The 17,234-nt window shown below is 45.2% G+C and overlaps 1 protein-coding gene across 2 annotated transcripts in view; it reads left to right on the plus strand.

Moving 5' to 3' along the window:
* Positions 1 to 501: 501 nt before the first annotated feature.
* The window catches only part of LOC130356404 (potassium voltage-gated channel subfamily C member 4-like), a 125,776-nt gene continuing 109,043 nt past the window's right edge, over positions 502 to 17,234 (plus strand). The window contains exons 1-2 of one of the 2 annotated variants that reach the window (XM_056557928.1): positions 502 to 1,864; positions 2,555 to 3,485. In XM_056557928.1, coding sequence (XP_056413903.1) covers positions 1,256 to 1,864; positions 2,555 to 3,485 — 1,540 coding nt within the window. In that variant the 5' untranslated portion in view covers positions 502 to 1,255. The remainder of the gene's footprint in view (positions 1,865 to 2,554; positions 3,486 to 17,234) is intronic. The other variant, XM_056557927.1, reaches the window with a different exon arrangement.

Consider the following 17,234-nt stretch of genomic DNA (forward strand, 5'->3'; position numbering starts at 1 on the left):
GGCACCGCTTGCCTTCATTCATGCAGTTTAGGTGGAGGAGGCAGCTTTTGTGTAGCACAGGTGGAGGAGGCAGCTTTCTTGCAGCAAAGGTGGAGGAGGCAGCTTTCTTGCAGCACAGGTGGAGGCAGCTTTCTTGCAGCACAGGTGGAGGAGGCAGCTTTCTTGCTGCACAGGTGGAGGAGGCAGCTTTCTTGCAGCACAGGTGGAGGAGGCAGCTTTCTTGCAGCACAGGTGGAGGAGGCAGCTTTCTTGCAGCAAAGTAGGAGGAGGCAGCTTTCTTGAAGCTCAGGTAAAGGAGGCAGCTTTCTTGCAGCACAGGTGGAGGAGGCAGCTTTCTTGCAGCACAGGTGGAGGAGGCAGCTTTCTTGCAGCACAGGTGGAGGAGGCTGCTTTCTTGCAGCACAGGTGGAGGAGGCAGCTTTCTTGCAGCACAGGTGGAGGAGGCAGCTTTCTTGCAGCACAGGTGGAGGAGCCAGCTTTCTTGCAGCTCATGTGGAGGAGGCAACTTTCTTGCTGCACAGGTGGAGGAGGCAGCTTTCTTGCAGCACAGGTTGAGGAGGCAGCTTTCTTGCAGCACAGGTGGAGGAGGCAGCTTACTTGCAGCACAGGTGGAGGAGGCAGCTTTCTTGCAGCACAGTTGGAAGAGGCAGCTTTCTTGCAGCACAGTTGGAGGAGGCAGCTTTCTTGCAGAATAGGTGGAGGAGGCAGCTTTCTTGTAGCATAGGTGGAGGAGGCAGCTTTCTTGCAGCACAGGTGGAGGAGGCTGCTTTCCATGCATCAGCATCACTAAATATTATTGGTATTAGATGAAGCAGCCTGCAGCAGTGTGAATAAGTCCTTTTACAGGTGGCTAAGCCTGCACTCCCTGTATCATCAGCAGTGACACTAAGTAGCAGTAGTGCAGGCACAAGTGTAGCTGCCTGCTATTGCTGCATCAGAAGCAGAGCTCCTCGGTCAGTGCACTACAATCCCCAGCATCCGCAAGGTGACCTATCCTTCAGCTCAGAGACCTGTGTCCTCCAGCGATCGTGTTTGTTTTCGTCGTATCCATGATTGCTAAGCCAATTCTCCAATTGCTATAGACAATTCGTCCTCATCATCAGCACAGTCACTCCCATCCCCAGCAGCTTGCTCTCTGCGGCTCTCTCCTCCTCTCTCCATCACCTGTTGGAAGATCTGTGCTGTCTCATACCCCCAGACAGTCTCTCTGGAGCCCCCTGAGACTGTCTAAAGGGGTCTTCACCCGGAGAAATCTATGATTAGTTCGGTGTGTGTCTCATCTTACCGTGGACGAAAGTCTGGGAACAAACCCCCCTCCAAAACATGTCTGAAGGAGGAGATGGCAACGGGGGAAGACTCTGGCAAGATTACCATCAATGTGGGGGGCACCCGACATGAGACCTATAGGAGCACCTTGAGGACGCTTCCTGGCACTCGCCTGGCATGGTTGGTGGACCCTGACACCTCCAGCCAGCTTGATGACGACTCACAAAAGAATGAGCTTTTCTTTGATCGGCACCCAGGTATCTTCTCCTATGTCCTCAACTACTACCGCACAGGGAAGCTGCACTGCCCGGCAGATATCTGTGGACCTCTCTTCGAGGAGGAGTTGGCATTCTGGGGCATTGATGAGACAGATGTGGAGCCTTGTTGCTGGATGACATATAGGCAGCACCGGGAAGCGGAGGAGGCGCTGGATATATTTGAAAATGTAGAAACAGAAGATGGTGAGGAGGAGAAGGACTCTACCCCAGAGTTACTCTGCATAGAGGAGAGGCCAGATAGGTCCAGAGGTCGATGGAAGAGATGGCAGTCCAGGATGTGGGCACTTTTAGAAGATCCCTATTCATCTAGAGCTGCCAGGGTGAGTTTTGTGCTTTGTTACATTTCTAAACTTGTCCCTTGTACTCACATAACTCCTTCAGACCTGATGTCTTCATTGCCTTCAAAAGTGTAGTAGAATTTTAATACTAAAAGTATTCAGTAAGGACCTGAGATTCTGATTTCTGTCCCTGTTGCTAGAGAGGAGTAAATGAGTCTGTGGAGCCAGACATGTGACATCAGCTTGGAGGGACATATTGTTTAACATACAACCAAAGGTTTAGGGAATTGTTAAGGTATGCAAAAGCCTCAACAAACTTATTGTTATTACATGATCTGGTCTAGAGATTTTAGTGGTAACAAATTCTCTTTAACAAATAAAAAAAATATTCTCCCCAAAATACTTCTTAGATTTCCACTTGTTCACATAAAGAACATAGTGTGGATGGGCTGAGCTGAAGTTCTTTTTACATAGACAAAATCAGTGAAACAGACTCGAGTTATCTCACTTTACTACTGGCCCAGTGCCCAGCAATCTGAATGGCCTAAGAGCTGAGAAAATAGTCCGACTAAAGCTGCAAATGAAAAATGGTTCATTTTAGGTCAAGTAAATAGGATATGTGTTACTCGCTGATACCTCGTGCAGACAGGTTTATGTTCCATAGACACATTTTCTATAATTTTAATGTGTACAAATGGAAAATCCATGCTTGTCTTTTCATTTCTCTTGCAGGTAGTGGCATTTATTTCCCTTTTCTTCATCCTGCTATCTATTACCACTTTCTGCTTGGAGACTCATGAGGCTTTTATTGTAGACATAAATGTAACAGAACTGGTCATTAAGGGAAATGTGACAGAGATCTCAGTGGTAAAGGAGGTGGAAACAGAACCAGTTTTGACATACATAGAAGGGGTTTGTGTTTTTTGGTTTACACTGGAATTCATTGTCCGAATTATCTGCTGCCCAGATAAGTTGTTCTTTGTGAAGAATCTACTAAACATTATAGACTTTGTGGCTATTTTGCCATTTTACCTAGAGCTGGGTCTCAGTGGCTTGTCATCCAAAGCTGCAAGGGATGTTCTGGGCTTCCTACGCGTAGTTCGCTTTGTCCGGATTCTACGTATATTCAAACTGACAAGACATTTTGTTGGGTTGCGAGTTCTAGGGCACACTCTACGTGCCAGTACAAATGAGTTCCTGCTTCTAATCATCTTTTTAGCTTTAGGTGTTTTAATTTTTGCCACCATGATCTATTATGCAGAACGAATAGGGGCAAAGTCATCAGACCCAACTGGAAGCAACCACACCCACTTCAAGAACATTCCTATAGGATTCTGGTGGGCAGTGGTAACAATGACCACACTTGGGTATGGGGACATGTATCCACAGACCTGGTCTGGCATGCTGGTGGGGGCTTTGTGTGCCCTAGCTGGTGTGCTCACTATTGCAATGCCCGTTCCAGTCATTGTGAATAATTTTGGAATGTATTACTCTCTTGCTATGGCCAAACAAAAGCTTCCAAAGAAGAAAAAGAAACATATCCCAAAGCCTATTCAGCTGGACTCTCCAACTACTGCTAAATCTGAGGACACGTCACATCGCAACAGCACTCAAAGTGAATCCTGCCCATTGGCTGGAGAAGATGCCACAGAAAAGAAGACAGGTAAGATGAACAGACATGTGCAATGATATCGGGGAACTCATTGTTTTTTCTACAGTGATTTCTGTAGGTTTCGTTTTTGATAATTATAGCACAATGCTTTTTTACTGTGTTGGATACCCAGTCTAAAGTATAAAATGTTACAATGTTTATGGTATTACTTTAAACAAAAGATGTAGTGTTACAAGAGGGTTGTTGAGATATTTACCTTAATATTAAAGAGGGGATTCCAAGACTACAATATTGATGGCTAATCTTTAGGATAGGCCATTAAAATCAGTTGGTGATGTGACTTATAGGTCCTGGACAAACAGCTGAATCAGCTGTTGAGTTCTTTGTGTTTAACCTGGCACAGCTCCGCACTTTGTGGCAGTGCCTGGTATTGCAGCTCGGTCATAGTGAATAGGATTGAGCCGAAATACCAGGCAGAGACACAACTAAAAGTACATACCAATGCATGGTTAAAAAAAAAAGAAGTGGCAAATTGGCAGGAATCTGGGAGTCAACCTTCACTGATCTGATATTGATGGCTTATCTGAAGGCTAGACCATCATTATTGTAGTTCTGGAACTACAATGAAGCTTGTGTCCACCTTTGAGTCACCGCCAACGCTAGAGTGCATAGTTTTGCTATTTTACTTGTTATTTAGTACATGGGTCCTTAGAAAGCAAAGGTGGAGTTTTGTCCATGTATTTCTAGAAAATATAATTTATCAAAACTTTCTAATAAAAAAACTGGCCTGGTTACAAATAGCGACCAATCAGAGTAAAGCTTTAGTATTTACCTGGCAGGAACAAAAATAAAAGCTGTATTGCAATTGATTGCTATGGGTAAGGAGGCATTTTTTTCTGTTTGACAGAATTGGTAAAGGAGACTTGGTAATTTAAGGGGTACTCCACCCCTAGACATGTTAAAGGATAGGGGATAACATGTCTGATCACTGAGGGCCCGGCTACTGCAACCCCCCACGATCTCCGTGCCTGCACTGGCAATCACAGCCGCTACGTCCCCTCCATTCATGTCTATGGGAGGAGGCATGAAGACTGTGTACTATCTCGTGCCTGGGCTTCCGTGATCGTGATATCACGCCACGCCCCTTCCATAGACATGAATGAAGGGGGCGTTGCGTGACATCACGGAAGCCCAAGGCTTCTGTGACTATAATGCTGCAGTGCAGGCACGAGTGCACAGCCTTCATGCCTCCTCCCATCGACATGAATGGAGGGGACGTAGCGGCTGTGATTGCTAGTCCTCCGGCATGGAGCGGAGTTCGCTCCGTGCACCGCATGACTGTGGTGCCACAGTGGAGATCGCGGTGGTCACCAACGGCCAGACCCCTGTGATCACCCCTATTCTTTGGATAGGGGATAACATGTCTAGTGACGGAGTACCCCTTTAAAGGAATTGTTTAGTGTTGAAACTCCATTTTATATACCTTATTAGGGTACGTTCACGTGTGCGTATTTAAACTGCTGATTTTCCACAGCAGTTTTTTAATGGTAAGTAAATGGCAAATCTGCAGTATAAAATCTGCAGCAGAAAATTTGCATCAAAATGTGAAAATGTACCCTATGGGTTCACACATACATGATCCCCTGTGGAAATTCGGTTGCGGAATTTCCATTGTGGAATTTTGGCAATGGTTTATGCACATGTGAATTTACTTTCTTGCTAAATTTCCTCTCTACTTCTCCACGAGGAAACCCATGCACACTAGCTAATTTTATACAGATTCCTGCAAAATTTCCAAAAGGATTCTACCTAATTGATTGTAAATGGAAGATCCTGATGAGGATTATATTTTTCTTCAAGAATGGACATGTCAATTATTAAAGCAGAAAATATTCCTCATCAGGACCTTCCATTGACATCAATAGAGCTTTAATTCCATGAGGATTCCAAGCAGAAACTGAGGTTGAATCCATATGGAAATTTAGCCAGGAATCTTCCTCAAATTACCTAATAAGCATGGATTTCCTCATGGAAGAGTAGAGGAAATTTGTAAAGAAAATTCTACCATGAGAATGAGCCCTAAGGCTGGTTTCACAGTATGGACTTTCCTAGAGAAATTTCCTTTTAAAATTCCACTTGTAAATTTCGGTGCAGCAGAGTCCTATTGCTGGCAATGGAATTTCGCTGCACAGTAGACACTGTAGAGTTTTGAGACGGACTTTCCGCCCAGAAAATCCCCTCGAGAAATCCCACCAGGAGCGGGATTGAACTCATTTAATGTTCTGGCATATCCCTGCTCCCCAGACATTGCCATCTATGGGGGCAGCAATGCTTTTTCGCTGCCCACACTGGCCGGATTTCATCCGGCTGGAGATTGCGCAGTGTGAAACCAGGCTTAGACTGTGTTCCCGTGGCAGAATGACAGCCTGGAAAATTTTTCATTCCACAGACAGCTTGGATCGCTTGAAAATGTTCTGTCTCCATCGAAGTCAATGCATTCCTGAGCAGATTCCACAAAAAATATTGACATATCAATTCTTTCTGCAGAAGCTGAATCAGAATTTCCACGGCAGAAGTTTCTGCTACGTGCATGGTGCATCAGAATCCCATTGAAAATAACAAGATTCTGCTGCAATGTAATCTGCGGGCGGAATTTTCCGCCTGGATTCCGCTTAGAAATTCTGCAGTGTGAATATATCCTAAGGCTAAGTTTCTTCTTGTTTTTTTTGTCCTGCGTTCTTTGGTTCGAAAAAAAACGCAAGAAAAAACGCCTGAAAAAATGCCAGTGCAATTTCCTGTGTCTGGCGTTTTTTTCTGGCGTTTTTTCACTTGTGTGGAAATTGCATTTTTGGCCCCTTTGGCGTCTTTTTTTGGTACCCAAAATTTGTTGGGTACCAAAAAAAAAAGGATGCAGTAGTGATGGAAAAAAATGTATTTAATGAAATTTATATTTTTTATAACAAAATTTTAATTAATTTTTTATAAAGTGTGTGTGTGTGTTCCACTTTTTTCTTTTCTCTCTTTTTTGACTTTTTAGGTAGTACTACTACTCCCAGCATGGAACAGACTTTTCCATGATGGGAGTAGTAGTACCTGAACCAATAGACATATTGCCCGATGCGATCATCCATAATATAGCAGAGATGAGGAGCGGCTCAATACAGCGCTCACATCTCTGCACTGTACTCCAGCCAGTCATGTGAATAGAACATCACTCATTCATATTTTCTGCCCAGAATGGGGATTGGCCGGATGGTTGCAGCAAATCACAGCTCTCAGCGGGAAACATGAATGAGTGACGTTCTATTCATATCACTGGCCGGAGTATAGTGCAGAGATGCGAGTGCTGTATAGAGCCGCTCCACATCTCTGCAATAGAAAGGACGATCACAGCGGATGTCAGGAGTGACACCCGCTGTGATCTTTCCTTAACTGCAGGTACTACTACTCCCATCCCACAGAGAGTTGTGATTGGCTGGAACTATCTGGCCAATCACAGGTCTCTGCGGGAAATATGAATAGGTGTAAATATATACGGCAGTGCAGGGGACCATAGAAGAGCATCTATAAATTATACAGAAGAATCCAAACCTGAGGCTGATTTCTGCTCAGATTTTTTTTAACTGTTAGTGGATGAGATTTATTGAAATCAGCCACTTTGCTGCTACTGTAATGTTTCAGAATTTCCGCCTGCAGACCAAGCTGAAAATTTGCAGTGCACCCGGGGTTTGTAAATTTACTCTCAGGGAATTCTGAGTGGAGCAAGGTTCTCTAGAGGACTTCTGTCCTTTCCTGCAAATAGGTCCATGTACACTTCCAAATCACCATGCTGATAAACACCAGGTGGAGATCCCAAGGGCGGGCGATACCGTGGACATTGCAGGTCCCCATAGCCAGTATTCAGCAAAAAGGTGAATTTCAGCAGCAGAAAGTTTTGATGTTTACATTCCATAATGTCCACTGTGCAGCAAAATCACTGTGATAGCAATGTGACTTTGTTGCACTGAAATTTCCGGGTGGAATAACTCTGTTCAGAAATTCTGCAGTGTGCATGGACCCTTATGCAGACAACTCACTAATTTAAGTGGGCACTGTATAATGCATATAGTATTGCCCCTGTGGTGGCGCTCTGTGGAGGTAGAACACCTAATGCACGGCACACAGATTAAAGCTGATCACTGGTGGAGATCCCAAGGGCGGGCGACACTGACTGAATTAGTCGGCGCTAGGACCGCATGTACATTGCAGGTCCCCATCGCCAGTATTCCGCTAAAAGAATGAAAATTTTTTTGGCAGGTGAATTTCAGCAGCAGAAAGTTTTGCTGCTTACATTCCGTAATATCCACCGTGCAGCGGAATCCCTATGATATCAATGGGATTCTGCTGCACTGAAAATTCAGAGCGGAATTACTCAGTTTGGATATTCTGCAGTGTGAATGGACCCTTATGCAGACAACTCACTAATTTAAGTGGGCACTGTGTAATGCCATATAATATTGCCCCTGTGGTGGCGCTCTGGGGAGGTAGAACACCTACTGCCTGGCTTACACAATACAGCTGATCACTGGAGGTCCAGTAGGTGGAGACAGTGTGATCAGTTTATTATCCAAAGAGGCTTTTAACAAGTAGGAACTGTACAAATTGTACAAAAACCTTTAACCTCGTTTAAGAGTATATTTTAAGAATTACTTTTCATCTGATCCTTGAAAGTGATTGATTGTTGGTAAAAAATCATTATTATTATTACCTTTCACTAAAAGCATGTGGACATGTCATATTCATATGTGTCTAAAATATCTCAGTCCAAATCATAGGCAAATGATATGTTGTAGGTGAAAAAAAGAATCAACTCTCAGAAGGCTTTCCCTTAATTCTTTTTATTAGACTTAGTAAATTTGTATTTATTCACAAGAGTAAGACATGGTTCACAGTCACTTTCCTATTGATTACTAAGGTATAGGGTTGAGATCTGATCCGTCTGCCCAGTATGGCGTCCAGTCAGGTTCTTGTGTGTGCATTATGCTTAATAAACCAATTGATATGGTCTAAATCAGTGTTTCCCAACCAGGGTGCCTCCAGATTTTGTAAAACTACAACTCCCAGCATGCCTGGACAGCCTTTGGAGAAAAGGGCTGGATTAAAAATGATGCTGGGAGCCAGGTAAGAGTATTGCACATTTATTACCCACAATGCAACGTGTTTCGCGGTAATACCGCTTCATCAGGATGCCTGATGAAGCGGTATTACCGCGAAATACGTTGCATTGTGGGTAATGAATGTGCAATACTCTTACCTGGCTCTTAGTGCCATTTGTAATCCAGCCCTTTTCTCCAGAGGTTCTTTGTTTGTATGCTGCACACGAGACTTGGAGTGGCTGCAGGGTCCCGGCTACGGCTTACACGCTATTTCCAATGTTGTACTTGGTTGGTACAACCCACGTAGGTGAGCAGTTACCGTATTAAAAATATCCTCCTTGGTATTTAACTATATGACACCATGGATCACTGTATTTCTCTTTTATTGTATTTGGCAGCCTTTCGCTGCCCAGGCATTCTGGGAGTTGTAGTTTTGCAACACCTGGAGGCACCTTGGTTGGGAAACACTGGTCTAAATATATAAAAAGAATGTTGTATAGCATTATAGCACTGTGTTAATACAACAGAACATACAATTTGAATTATAACTGGAGCATCCAGGCCCAGCCTTTTTTAGATTTTCCCTTCTCAGCAAATAAGAGTAACAATTAAAAATATACAAAACAATAGCTTAGTGCATAATCCCCCCCCAAAAAAACTGTGCACTCAGCACTGTATTTTTAGAATATAATTTTGCTGCTCTAGAGTTCACCTGTGTGTTATAGATGGCACTGTACACGGTGAAGGTGATCTCAGTGTTTTGTGTGGTTGCTAGGCCATGGAGGTCCCATCCATTAACACTAGAGATACAGCTGAGGGCATAAGATTTTTACACAGTGTGTGCAGTCCTTAGCAGTCCTATTCTGTATGTGTAATCCTTGGCAGTCCTGCTCTGTTGTTGTTCCCAAATATTTGCACATCACCGTTATTTCATTTTCAGTTGACTAAGGCAACCATGGAGGGCAGATATTTGATAAATTGGGTGAGATTTGGTTTCCACACAGTTTTTGAGCCATAGTCAGAAGTGGATCCAGTGGGAAGTGTAAGTCCTTCCTTTATGTTTCCTATTCCTTTTGAAAACACTTCTGGCTTTGGCTCGAAAACTACAGTGGCAGATATCCAAAGAACTCCAGAGAGAAACCTAGCCTAATAATGAACTGTCTACTCAGTACAAGTAGCTATGTTGTTGTCTGTCTATAGAGATTACGAGGATGTGGATTTGAGGTAGCACATTGCTCTTTTCCACGGCCAAGGCAAAATAGAGAAATATACTATTGCAAAGTGTTCCCATATTTTTGACCATGTGAAGTTATGTACAGTATATGATGTTTATTGCAATTGCAGTGGTCCCTCAACATACGATGGTAATTCGTTCCAAACAAGCCATCGTTTGTCGAATCTATCGTATGTTGAGGGATTCGTGCAATGTTAGGTATAGGATGCTGTACTCACCTGTTCCCGCCGCTCCCGATGGTGTCCCCGCCTCTCCTGATGGTGTTCCCGCCGCTCCCGATGGTGACCCCGGACCTCCGCTGGGCTCTCCTGGTCTTCTCCGGTCCTCCGCTGTCTTCTCCGGTCCTCCGCTTTCTTCCGCAAGGCCTTACTGGGCCTGCGTAGCGACGTCATTACGCCGCTGCGTACACCGTTCCTATTGGATGACGGGACGGCGTGCGCAACAGCGTAGTGACGTCACCGGAGAGGGCCGAGAAGACACCGGAGGAACAGCGCTGGACCCGGAGGGCACCCCGGAGCATCGTGGAGGGGTAAGTAATACTCACCGCACCACACGGGGAACATTAAGCTGCTATCAGGCAGCAGCTTAAGCATTTTGCGCTGCCGGATAGCACTTAATGCGATGGCCCCGACATAAAAAAGCATTGTATGTCGATGCTGACATCGACATGCGATGGCCTCTGAGAGGCCATCGTATGTCGATTTGATCATATGTCGGGGCCATCGTAGGTCGGGAGGTCACTGTATAAAAATCTCAAGGAATGCACATACAACAGCATGGTTTCCAAGACAAGCAGTTTTCAAATGTATGCAATGTAGACCAGGAACATTAAAGGGGTTATCCAGGAAAAAAACTTTTTTTTATATATCATCTGGCTCCAGAAAGTTAAACAGATTTGTAAATTACTTATATTAAAAAATCTTAATCCTTTCAGTACTTATTAGCTTCTGAAGTTGAGGTTGTTCTTTTCTGTCTAACTGCTCTCTGATGACACGTGTCTCGGGAACTGCCCAGTTTAGAAAAAGGTTTGCTATGTGGATTTGCTTCTAAACTGGGCGGTTCCCGAGACACGTGTCATCAGAGAGCACATAGACAGAAAAGAACAACCTTAAAGGGGTACTCCGCCCCTGGCATTTTATCCCCTATCCAAAGGATAGGGGATAAGATGTTAGATCGCCGCGGTCCCGCTGCTGGGGACCCCGGGAAACGCCGCTGTGGCACCCCGCCATCATTACTGCACAGAGCGAGTTCGCTCTGTGCGTAATGACGGGCGATACAGGGGCCAGAGCAGCGTGACGTCATGGCTCCGCCCCTCATGACGGCCCGTCCCCTTAATGCAAGTCTATAGCAGGGGCGTGACGACCACCACGCCCCCTCCCATAGACTTGTATTGACGGGGGCGGGCCGTGACGTCACGATGCTCCGGCCCCTGTATTGCCCGTCATTACGTGCAGAGCGATCTCGCTCTGCACAGTAATGATAGCGGGGTGCTGCAGCAGCGATCCCCGGGGTCCCCAGCAGCGGGACCCCAGCGATCTGACATCTTATCCCCTATCCTTTGGATAGGGGATAAGATGACTAGGGGCAGAGTACCCCTTTAACTTCAGCAGCTCATAAGTACTGAAATGATTAAGATTTTTTAATAGAAGTAATTTACAAATCTGTTTAACTTTCTGGAGCCAGTTGATATATAAAACAAAGTTTTTTCCTGGATAACCCCTTTAATACCAGGCTACCATAATGTCTTACAAACAATGTCATTGTCTACATTTCTATAATGTCCATCTGATAGATCTAAAGTATTCGGATCACATGAAAATTCTGTTTTGTAATATGTTGTTGATCATATAGTATGTCTGACCAGTGATCACTGTATTGTGTGACATTGTATGCGAAAGATATGTTTCTCAATAAACCCATCATGTGTCCTAGCATGGTTCATATAATAAGTTATGGATTTCAAATAGTCTCTGTATCATTTTTAGTGTGAGGTTTTAATACTATAAACTATTACCTATAAAACTAACTGGCTCAAAAGACAACATGAAATTATTTTCAAACAAATGTTTTAAGAAACAAACACAAAAACATTAAGTGTGGTACAATGTAAAGGAAGACTAAACATAGAAAATATATAAAAGATAAAAAACAACCAAATAGCAATCTCTTCCTTAATATCATTGCCTCGCCTGATAATATTTTGTGTCATTATATTATAATCATAACTGTGAGAAATACCTGAAGAGTTCTTCTATATGTTTCAGCCATTTTCCCACTTCAGACTGGAAGGTTGTCTGCAGTAGACAGCCCTTAGCTAAGCCCCTTTCTCCTGTTCAGTTGCCTGCCAGCTGAGAATAAAAGAGATCAGTAGGAAATACAGTGATCCCTCAACTTACAATGGCCTCAACATACAATAGTTTCAACATACAATGGTCTTTTCTGGACCATTGTAACTTGAAACCAGACTCAATATACAATGCTATGGAATCTGCAAAACATGTCAATGGCTGGAAGAACCGACCAATCAGAATGGGAATTCACTGGTAAAACCTCTGTATTCCTAAAGTGCATGCACTGACTGGTGTCTGGAAGCGCCCCCTACAGTACAGGGAGTATTACATGTTCTGTACTCTTTACCTGTATTACTGAAGTGTATGCACGGACTGGTGTCTGGTAGCGCCCCCTACGGTACAGGGAGTATTACATGTTCTGTACTACTTTTAACCTATGCCATGGTTAGCTGCTCCTTTGGACACCAGGTAAGGGTGGCTCCATTTTACTTTTTTTAGGGCATTGTGTGTACTGTACAGGACCCTGAAGAAGCTCCTGTCCTCTACATAGACCAGTGTTTCCCAACGAGGGTGCCTCCAACTGTTGCAAAACTACAACTCCCAGCATGCCCAGACAGCCAAAGGCTGGGAGTTGTAGTTTTGCAACAGCTGGAGGCACCTTCGTTGGGAAACACTGATATGGACAGTGATTTACAGCTCCCAGCAGTTCTTTCTTGCTTTTATATGTAAGGACTTGCTTTATCTGTATTACTTATCTACTTATTTTTTTTTAATCCTCACTTCTTCCTATTTTTGGATGACATTTTGGTGGCTTCAGAACCAATTACCAGGTTTCCATAGAGTTATGGTCTCAACATACAATGGTTTCAACATACAATGGTCGTCCTGGAACCTATAAATATTGTAACTTGAGGGACCACTGTACAACAGTGATCTTTGTAAGATTTTGACATGGCTGTTAGTATCAGAAAATCCTTCTGACAAACACTGTGGTGACTTATTTTTTAAGATAACTTTTATCATTTTTAGTTTAGTGTTTCTTTTACGGGTATAGATAAAAAGTGTATAACTAATATCATCCGAACTACCATCTTTAGGAGTTTGCATGAGTACATTGACAGAAAACTGCAAAAAGTAGTGCTATGATTTAAGTTAAATTATATTAGTGAAATTATACTTTTAATATTATTATATTGTATTATTATTCATTACAGTTCTCTGAAACAGGGGCGTACCTAGAGCATTTGACACCCAGGACGGACCCTTTGTTTGGCACCCCCCCCCCCCCACCCACCACACACACGCACCCCCCTTAATTACACCCCCTCACTCCCCTCCCCCCTTTGGCTGTCCGGGCATGCTGGCAGTTGTAGTTTTGCAACAGCTAGAGGTACCCTGGTTGGGAAACACTGGCTTAGGCCCTAAGGCAGTGTTTGCCAATCTGGGTGCCTCCAGCTGTTGCAACACTACAACTCACAGCATGCCCGGACAGCCAAAGGGGTTGAAAGGGGGAGGTAGAAGGGGGGCAGGCAGGTGGGGGGGGGTTACCTATATGGTGATGGGAGGGAGGCCATGCAGGTGGGGAGCTGGTTACCTGTACGGCCACAGTAGAGGGAGGCCTGGCGCTGCAACATTCTGCTGGAGGGTGCATGCTCATCTCCAGCGTGCTCCTCTCTGCCGGCACCACATCTCACGCGTCATCACTAACGTGATGACGCTTCTCCTAGGCAGCCACAGCGGTTCTGTAGGGCCGCAGGCTGCCTGGGAGGTAAGGAAAGGGGGGGGGGGGGGCGTGGGGGTTGGGGGCACGGCTGTGGGGGGGGGGTTTGCGGGCGAACACAGAGCATGGGCGGCGGCAAATAGTGCGGGCGGCGGCAAAGTGTTAGTCCGCCCCTGGCACCCCCCTTGAGAGTGGCACCCGGGGCGGGCCGCCCCCCGCGCCCCCCCCCCCCCCTTGGTACGCCACTGCTCTGAAATAACTATAAATGTATGGAATGATGAGTCTGATAGGCTTGACTAGGATCATTCCTGGAGCTGTAACCCCTTAAGAACCACGGGTTACCATCTAAAAATCATAACACTTTCAATTTTGGACCTACAGACTCATGTGAAAGCTTATTTTTTGCACCACACATTGTACTTTGTAATTACATCAATCATTTCACCACAAAATTTTCAACAAATCCAGAAAAAATATATTTGTGGCGCAAAAATTGGAAAAAAAACACCATTTTGTAAATATTGGGAGCATCCAATTTTACACAGTGCACTTTCTGGTAAAAATGACGCCATATTTTTATTCTGTAGGTCCATACGGTTACAATGATACCCATTTTATATAGGTTTTTCTTTATTTTACTACTTTAAAAAAATGATAACTACATGCACCAAAATTAGTATGTGTAACACTCACGTTTCAGAAGACAGGAACACTGGTGGATGTGGATCCGCTGGACCTGTGTGGCAGATGACTCAGACTGTACCAGGGAGCGTAGTCTAAGGTGCCACTGGTTTTCACCAGAGCCCGCCGCAAAGCGGGATGAACTTGCTGCGGCAGGCGGCACCCAGGTCGCTACCCCTGGCACGGCTCGACCATACAAGAGGCTGAGGAGATGTGAGGCACAGGAGGAATAAGACAGCTCATAGTCAGCATAGCAGAAGGTCAGGGCAGGCGGCACAGTAGCATAGTCAGGACGTAGCAGGAGGTCAGTAGGCAGGCGGCAGAGGAGCAAGGTCAGGTCACAGAGCAAAGGATCAGATATGCGGCAAGGCAACTCTCAGGTATGCTTTCTCTCAAGCACCAAGCAACAAAGATCTGGCAGGGAAGTGTGGGAGGAGGAGGAATTTACCAATGAGCCACAGGTGTACTACACTAATGGGCGCACTGGCCCTTTAAATCTTGAAGCTCCAGCACACACCCTAGGGGACAGGGACACACGCACCGGGGCAGAGAGGCAGAGGCGTGGGCAGGAGAAGCACCTGGTGAGTGACGGACTGGGATTAGCATGCAGGCAGCAGGTAACAGGACCATGCGCTCACAGCCAGAGTGTGTGGCCGCAGTGCATAACATAACAGTACCCCCCCCCCCCTTTGCTCTCCCCCTCCTTATTCTCCTCAGGCCAAGAACTCTCCTTAGGACCGTAACCCTCCCAGTCGACCAGAAAATATTGTTTACCTCTCATGGTTTTAGTGGCAAGAATCTGTTTAACTTTGTAGTAGATGTCATAAGAGCCGGAAACAGGTGTGGGGACAAAATTCTTTTTAGAAAACCTGTTTATGACAAGAGGCTTGAGGAGAGAGACGTGGAAGGAATTGGGAATTCTTAATGTAGCAGGTAGACAGAGTTTGTAGGAGACAGGATTCATTTCTTGTAGAATCTGGAAGGGACCAAGGTAGCGAGGAAGAAAGCTTGTAACAGGGAATCTTGGAGTGGATGTACTTGGATGAAAGCCACACCATGAGGGAAGGACGGAGGAGGTCTTCTACTTTTATAAGTTAGCACCTTCATGTGTCAAGAAGCCTGGGATAACGACTGTCGGGTCTGTTGCAAGATGGTGGAGAAGTCACAGACCAGCTCATCAACAGCAGGCACACTGGAGGAAACTGGGAGAGGAAGAAGAGAACGGAGATGGAGTCCGTAGACAACAAAAAAGGGAGGCGTGGACGTGGACTCGGAATCCTTATGATTATAAGAGAATTCAGCCCAGGGGGGTTGGTCGACCAAATCATCTTGGCGAGCTGAAACAAAATGCCGAAGATAAGTCTCTAGGATTTGATTAACCCTCTCCACTTGACCGTTGGACTAAGGGTGGTAGGCTGAGGAGAAGTCCAGCTTGATGTCCAGATGGTTACAAAGGGCTCGCCAGAACTTAGAGACAAACTGCACACCACAATCCGAAATGATATGCTGAGGAAGACCATGTAAATGAGAGACATGCAGCAAGAAGTACTTTGCCAGCTGTGGAGCAGAAGGAAGACCTGGTAGAGGAATGAAATGAGCCATCTTGGAAAACCAATCTACAACAACCCAAATTACAGTGTTATTATGAGAAGGTGGCAAATCGGGGATGATATCTATGGCAATATGGGACCAGGGAGTCTCCGAAATGGGTAAAGGCTGTAAGAGTCCTGCAGGTCTCTGTCGAGGGGTTTTGTCATGGGCACAAGTTTCACAAGAACGAACAAAATCAGAAACATCATGTTCAAGATGGGGCCACCAGTAGTGCTGGGAGATTAGAAGTAGAGTCTTGTGTATTCCAGGATGTCCTGCTGTCAAGGAAGAATGACCCCATTTCAGTACCTTGCGTCTCAATCTGGCGGGCACAAATAATTTTCCCGGAGGAACTTGCTGAATTTCAGCAGGAGCAGCAGGAATCAAACGGTCAGGAGGAATAATATGCCTAGGCGTGGAGTCCAAACCAATGACGTCAGAGGACCTGGAAAGAGCGTCTGCCCTGATGTTCTTGTCTGCTGGACGGAAGTGGATGAAGAAGATGAACCTAGAAAAAAACAGTGACCACCTTGCCTGGCGGGGTATCAAACGCTGAGCAGACTGAAGGTATAGAAGATTCCTATGTTCGGAGTAGATGCTGACCAGAACCTTCCAATAAATGTCGCCATTCCTCCAAAGCTAGCTTGATAGCGAGGAGTTCACGATCTCCAATGGAGTAATTCCTCTTAGCAGGAGAGAATGTCTTGGAGAAAAACCCACAAGTCACAGTCTTGCCCTTGGCGTTTTTCTGAGTAAGAACGGCACCCACTCCAATAGTTGAAGTATTAACCTCCAAAGCAAAGGGCCTCTCCGGATCAGGTCTTGTAAGCACGGGAGCAGAGGCAAATGCAGACTTTAAACGGGAGAAGGCCTTTTCAGCCTCTTGAGGCCAAGACTTAGGATTAGAAGCCTTCTTAGTGAGAGCCACAATTGGAGCAACCAAGGACGAAAAATGCAGGATAAATTGACGATAATAGTTAGCGAATCCCAGAAATCGTTGAATAGCACGTAGGCCCGAAGGACGAGGCCAATCCAACACTGCAGACAATTTATCTGGATCCATTTGCAGGCTCCGATGAGAGATAATGTAGCGAAGAAACGGAAGACTATACTTTTCGAACAGACATTTCTCCAGTTTGGCATAGAGAT

Source organism: Hyla sarda, chromosome 2 (genome assembly GCF_029499605.1).
Source record: "Hyla sarda isolate aHylSar1 chromosome 2, aHylSar1.hap1, whole genome shotgun sequence".
Classification (NCBI taxonomy): Eukaryota; Metazoa; Chordata; class Amphibia; order Anura; family Hylidae; genus Hyla; species Hyla sarda.